The 7,135-nt window shown below is 45.1% G+C and overlaps 1 protein-coding gene across 1 annotated transcript; it reads left to right on the top strand.

Annotated features, from left to right (window-relative positions):
- The first annotated feature begins 2,851 nt into the window (after positions 1-2,851).
- LOC144166053 (uncharacterized) lies at positions 2,852-6,520 on the top strand. The gene has a single exon (XM_077695715.1). It carries the CDS (start codon positions 2,852-2,854, stop codon positions 4,319-4,321), a length of 1,470 nt encoding a protein of 489 aa, XP_077551841.1. The 3' UTR covers positions 4,322-6,520.
- Positions 6,521-7,135: the final 615 nt, after the last annotated feature.

Genomic DNA, 7,135 nt, shown 5'->3' with positions numbered 1-7,135 from the left:
TAGGAAAACTCAACAGCTGCAATACTCCTATAAAATAGCAAGCACTGCACTGCCGAGGGTGACCAAAATTCGGGACTTGGGAGTACTATTTGATTCTTCTCTGACTTTCTCTTCCCACGTTACAAAAATTACCGGACGCTCTCTTCGATGTCTGGGTGCTGTCTGCAGGTATTCTAGAGAGTTTAAAAGTCATCTTCCTTTCTTAAAGTTGTATTCGGCTCTGTGCTTAGCTCTTCTCGAATACGGTTCTGTTGTTTGGAATGGAACTTGCAAGTCCAATAGTGACCGCATCGAAAGGGTTCAAAATAAGTTCCTTTCTATCTTTAGGCACCGTTTCCGTCATGTACAAGAAGACGCAAACGGCAGCATGTCTTCTCTCAAAAGTATTCCTTCCCTTTGGTGTCGACGAATGAGAGCTGACATTATGTTTCTTTATAAACATCTTCATGGTGATATTTTGTGTGGTGACTTGGTTGCACTTATCAATGTCAACTTGCCGAACAAACTTTTCCGAAGATTTCGAACTTTCAGAACAGATGCTTTAAGTAAACGATGCTCGTCCATCTGCAGAATACAATGTGCATATAATGAATATTCCGACCGTCTTGATATATTCCAGAGCTCTTTGTCTTTGTTCTCTAATGAATTGAAAACTGTTGTAGCTTAAGTGCCTTTATCTCATTTATGTGCCGTATTTCTGTACCGCAATTATTTTATGCATATCATCATTTTGCTTGTTTGTTTTTCACTTTTCCTGATTTTGTGTTGCTTGAATTTCTGTCGGTTTAAGTGTCAGTGCTTGTAACGCTGAACTTCGTTTTTCCATTTTGAAACTTCCTAACATTTTGTTACAAAACCTTTGTTTTATGTGTATAATCTATCTCCGTCATGTGCATTGAGTATTTGCTTGTGTATTTTCAATTTTTTACGTGCCTTCAACGTTTTGCTGGCCGGGTGTCATGGCTTCTAACACTAGGCTTCCTTTTTTTTTGCTGTTTTGCTGTTTTGCTTTCTGGGATCTCTGTAACTATTTTTACCTTATTGTTTCTTTCATATATATGGTTTTCTGTGTTGTGTTGTCTTGATTTTAGTTTGTTTTTATGAATGCTTGTATATGGTGTACCAGTACCAAGACCCTAGGGTTGTGCCTGGGCATTAAAAATAAAGGTTGATTGATTGATTGATCATTACTAATATATTACCCTGGGAATAGATCAACAAGCGGTGTGCCCCAGGGCTCCGTGTTGGGCCATCTCTTGTTCTCCATTTTTGTGAATGACGGGTCAGTCCCAATTAAAAAGTCTCCGTGTCTTCTCTATGCTGACATCAAAATATTCAGACGTATTAGGTTCATCGATGACTGTGGTGCCCTGCAGCCAGATATATTCTCCTGTGCTAACTAGTGCTCAGATAACAGACCAAATCTTAATCCGGCGAAAACAAAGGTCATGTCTTACACCCAGAAAATGAACCCCAATTTCTTTCGCTACAGTATTCATGACGTTTTTCTGGCTAGATTCGATGAGATCAAAGACCTCGGACTGCTCTTCGACAGTACCCTCACTTTCTCGTTTCATGTTTCTCAACTGACTCGGCGGGCGCTCTGCTTGCTTGGTGCTGTATGCAGGTTTTATTGAGACTTCCAGTCTCCTTATTCGTTCCTAAAAATTTTATGGCACTTTGTATTCCCCAACTTGAATAAGCCTCTGTCATGTAGAATGGAACCTGCATATCTAATTGCCAACGTGTAGAGTGTGTAGAGATTAAGTTTTTATCACTATTTATGTATCATTTTCCCGCTGAGCCTCTCCTGATAACTGTCTCCTTGAGTTACCGGTGAACCTTCTCAGACCTTCTTTTCTTGAACAAACTGTTCATAGTTCAATTTCATGTGCGGAACTGCTTGCAGCAATTCTTTTTGGTGTTCCGAAAAAAGCAACAAGGCTTAACGACCCTTTCCGCATAGCTGTACAACTTAGCAGATGTTCTCCTCTTGATACACTGTATCGCCAATATAACCTTCACTTCGGGGAACTTTATATTTTTCGCCGTCCCCGTGAGGGGTTTTCGCCGGGCTGTCAGCTGTGGCGCGCTAACTTCGTTCTGACAGTACTGGTGTTCTTCAGTAATTTTTCTTCTGTGTGCGTTGTTTTCACAGAGTTTGTTCTCAGTTGTTCGTTTATGATGTCCGTGCGGCGGGAGTAATCGTCCTATAGTTGTTGACAGGGTAACTCTGCAGGAGAAGCTCCGCCCGCGGGCGTGAGGCGGTCGCCTTGGGGGGACTTCCGCGATTCAGAATGTAGTTCCGTGATGATAATATTATTTTGCATGTAAATTATCACTACGAAGAACGGAATTACATCAATATCGAATTATTTTTACGGCACGAAGAACAATTTAGTTAGAAGGCACGCACTAACAACTTAAAAAAAAAAACATTATAGAAAACGTGGTGCGGCAGAAAAAAAAAGAAATGCGAACCTGCCAAAAAAAGAAATTAGCGTTAGAAAGAATGTATGTAATTGTTTTCATTTTGTAGTAGACATTTCTGCATAACGGAATGTTTTTAGCCGTTTTCTTTTTAAAATGTCCCAGGTAAGTTACGCGCGTATTAGTTCCTACGTCAGGTTTTGACGCATTCGCGCATGCATAGTGCGGCACCAACACCACTTGCACCAACGCCACTTGCACCGCTCGTCTCCTCTTCGGCTCTCCGAGTGCGTTTCTGTGAGTGCGTTCTGCGTTGTCTGGATAGTGCGGCACCAACACCACTTGCACCGCTCGTCCCCTCTTCGGCTCTCCGAGTGCGTTTCTGTGAGTGCGTTCTGCGTTGTCTGGCTTTTCTTCCGTGATGGATCCCCACGTGGTAACATCGGCGTGCGATATTTCCTTGCCTGGCGAGTCTGGTGGAGCTTCAACCGCTACACCGAGGACCCTAAGCAAGAACAAGAGCGGCAATGTGCTCAACAGCACTGCGCGGAAAATCATCTTTCACTGCTACAACTTCTGGCGGGCCAGGGAGCCGGAATGCACTGTGGAACATACTGCCGCATTTGTCGCCGATATGCTCGGAATTGGCGCGCGGACCGTGTTCGCGGTCAAGAAGGAGGCACAAGCCACTGGTGGAGTGTTGTCAACGCCGTCTCGCAAACGCCCGCGGAATTCCGAGAAGAAGCGACGTAGTGCCTTGTACGACAGCTTCACGTTGAACGCGCTGAGGTCCTGCGTGCACGACTTCTTTCGCCGCAACGAAATACCGACGGTGGCAAAGATAACAAAGGAGTTCTCGGAGCGTACAGGTGACCCGTCGCTGAAGCCATGGACTGTTCGTCGTCTACTTCGAGAGATCGGGTTCAAGCGGGAGAAGAGAAGCCGGAACTCTTTGCTGCTTGATCGGGAAGACATCCTCGCATGGCGGCACGAGTACCTGCGTGACATTCGGCGGTACCGAGCGGAAAATCGGCAGATTTTCTACTTGGATGAGACCTGGGTGACGGCAGGACACACGACCTCGACTGTGTGGACTGACACCACTGTGAAGTCCAGTGCAGACGCCTTCAGGCGCGGCCTGACGACGGGACTGAAGCAGCCGTCAGGTAAAGGTCAGCGGGTCATTGTAACCCACATAGGCAGCAAAGATGGCTTCGTTGATGGATGTCTCGACGTGTTCCGTGGCAAAAAGACAGGGGACTACCACGAAGAAATGGACGGCCCCCGCTTCGAAGGCTGGTTTGACGGTGTGCTGCAGAGGCTCCAGAGTGGTAGCGTCATAGTGATGGACAATGCCTCCTACCACTCACGGCGGAACGAGGCAGTGCCAACGACGAATTCCCTCAAGGGAACTATCACAGAGTGGTTGGACAGCAAAGGAGTCCAGTACGGCGCTGGGCTTACCAAGAAGCAGCTGCTGGAAATAGTTGCTCGTGTGAAGCCACGCTTCATCAGCTACCGAGTGGACACGGCTGCACAGAAGGCAGGCTTTATCGTGGTAAGGCTGCCACCTTACCACTGCGAGTTCAATCCTATTGAACTGATCTGGGCGCAAGTGAAGAACGCTGTGGCAGCAGCCAACACGACATTCAACATTACACATGTTGAACAGCTGCTCAAGGATAAGGTCGCAGAAGTCACAGCCGAACATTGGCGGGAGGCTATGAGGCATGTGCAAACGCTCGAGGAAAAGTTTCAGCAAGTGACGTGCAGTAGTGACCACATTGACCCAATCGTCATCACGCTTGAGGAAGACGACGAAAGCACTTCTGATGATGCCACTGCTTCTGACAGCGACATCTCAGGTGTTTGGCCTGTTGATGAGCTTTGAAAACGACGACGACAGCACTTCCAATGGCACAGCTGATTCCTACAGCACCAACCGCTTTGGTTGGAGGCGTTAAACACGCCGAAGCTACACCTGGGCTATGAGGCCCGCTGTAGTGGAGAGCTCTGGATTAATTTCGACCGACTGGGGATTTTTAACGTGCGCCGAAATCTTGACACACGGACGTTTTCGCTTTTCGCCTCCATCAGAAAAGCAGCCACCGTGGCTGGGATTGACCCCGCATCCTTGGACTGCAGCGGGTCAACAACGTCTCTGGTGTTTGCCACCATCAGCACTCGACCGTCTCCACCATCAACATGATGAAACAGCCTTTTTAAAGGCTACCAAAATGTTGTTTGGCGGAATTGGGCCTTGGTGACACCCATCCCTGTCTGCTCTCAAAACTTTATGATCTAGGACTTAAAACAATGGCAGGAAAAGCAGTGTCTTATGAAATAGCAACAGAGTACTTTGATACGTTTCAACAACACAGAAAGATAACTATACCACTAGCTGAAGAAAAGATTGTACTATCTGCACATCTAACCATTGCACCAGTAGCAGCGACGCCAGTGGTTTTGACTGATGGTGGTAAGCACAATGCCGTAAAGGTGTACTGAAGTCTAAAAGCAAGTTGGCCTGTATAAGTAGTAGCAGAGTGTCGTGAATACAAACATACCACTCACAGCAGCAGCGGAGTCTTTTCATTACATAAAAAGCAATAAGCATGAAACCAGGTATCACTGCCCCATACACTTTCCCACACTACACTGTGTGACATCAGAAGTCTTGAATGGTGAATCACAAAATTGGTGGAGCTTGCCGAAACATTTTTCTGAAGCTAACACTGGGTCAGGCACATTAAAACGTAAATTAATGGACGTGGGAACTTACTCGTGCGCTTTCTTTTAAGGGTGGAAAGCTCAGCTACCAAACATAAAGCAGGATGCCTCAGTCCAAGCGGCTAGTGCTGTTTCAATTTTTTGTTGAAACATTTCGCCTTGCATACAAGCACAGCCAAAAGATGCCTGCATGCGGGTCAACATCAGAGCCTACTGTACCTGCTTACCACTGGTGCATACATGCAACAGATACGGGCAAATTAAAACTGAGTGCAATCACATTGAAAAAATGGACGGGATATAGTAGACGGAAACACCAGGTTCAATTCTCAGCAAACAAGTCATTGTTAGTCATCAAAGAAAATCTGAGAGAGCTATGAAACGTATGATATTTCGCTTAAAACAAATTTATTTTGCCTGTAGTGCTCCTTGAAAGACAATCAATTGCAGTATCAGTGGGCTATGCATCTTCGAGTTAGCAAAATCGCCTGCAGTTGCAAGGAAACAAGTGGTCCACTCTCACATTATTGTGTAATAAAGTAGTCGCTCTCTCATTTGGCAGTCCAAAATAGTTATGAGCAGTTAGCGGGCATGCCAGGCCTGAGGGCTGATCTCGCAGTAGGCATTCCATAAGCAGAAATAAAGTATGCAGCTACTCTTTCTTCAACTCTTACCACTGTTTCTTGGCCAGAAGCAAAAGTGTGTGCATGAGAAGAAGCAACTTAACAGCATGAAGGCCTGAATTCATTTTAATGTATTACACGAGTGTCTTCAACTCTCACCGCAGCTTCACGGCCAGAAGCAACGGTGTATGCATGAGAAGCAGCGACTTCAGAGCATGAAGGCCTGAATTCATTTTGACGTATAAGAGCCTTTCATTCTTGCGTACCTTCCTAGCCAGAAGCAACAATCCACCCTTGCGAAGGAGTGACACAGCAAGCACCTTAAAGTCGTAACATCTAAGCGTTGCAACCTGCAAGCAAACTTTCCCAATTTTTACATCCAGGAACAAAAGAGCGTGTTTGAAAAGCAGCACCATGACACTGCGAAGGCTTGAAGTTAAACCATCTTGATAAGCTGCATTGTTGTTTTCTATTCTTACCACAGCGTTATAACCAGAAGCAACAGTGTGTGTTTGGAAATCAGTGACATGGTATTCTTAAGGGTTGATGTAAACCATTTCTATCTGCTACAGAAGTGTTGGCAATTATCACTACAGCTCTTCAACCTAAATAACCTTCAGCCACTTTATGAAACCTATCTCACTCTTGCCACCATTTCTGCAGCAATAAAAACATCCCCTGTGCTTTTCTTTTCTCTCTCTTTTTTTGCAGTTGCGATTTATCAATCGACCATTCGAGTTCAAGACAGCCTTGTCGAACGACATAAAGGACAGTTGTGGAAACATGATAGCCGATATCATGCATGCATATAGAAATATGTAAACGTGGGGAAGAGGTGTTGAATCAAAATGAGCTAAAGCGCTATGGGAAGTCTCTCAAACATTTGCCCCACCCTGTAGAATAACAATGGTTTATCTGCCACTAAACAATGTGAATCCTTTTAACTTGAATGTAAACTCTGTTGTAAAACTCCATAAAATATTCAGTGCAGGAGCACAAGAATGTAAGCATTAAACCACAGCCACCAATATGAAACAAAACTGCAATTAAATTTTTATTACTGGTGAAGGCCATCACACAAACTCTGCTGAAAGACGACGGCAAGATAAATAGTTGGTTTAGAGCTCTGAAATCCGAAATACATGGAGCTATATTAAAACAAGTTTAATAGCTTAGAGTTCTGAGAAATCCCAACACTGCAGACACAATACAAGGCAATTTGAGCTCAGTCCACGCGTTCAGTTTCTTTCATGCCGCTTTGATTTGCTACCAACACCATATACAACGCAGCGCACAAGAGCAGTTTTCGCAATGTATCGAAAACACGTGAAGTCCTGCCGCGGGGCCACACA

This window comes from Haemaphysalis longicornis, unplaced genomic scaffold (assembly GCF_048455015.1).
Source record: "Haemaphysalis longicornis isolate Haplotype H1 unplaced genomic scaffold, Haemaphysalis longicornis Haplotype H1 scaffold_16, whole genome shotgun sequence".
Lineage (NCBI taxonomy): Eukaryota > Metazoa > Arthropoda > Arachnida > Ixodida > Ixodidae > Haemaphysalis > Haemaphysalis longicornis.
Note: the sequence above shows the minus strand (reverse complement) of the source record. Positions and strands in the feature narration are given on the sequence as shown.

Coding starts and splice junctions, on each gene's coding strand:
- LOC144166053 (XM_077695715.1), top strand. CDS start 2,852: ATGGATCCCCACGTGGTAACATCGGCGTGCGATATTTCCTTGCCTGGC.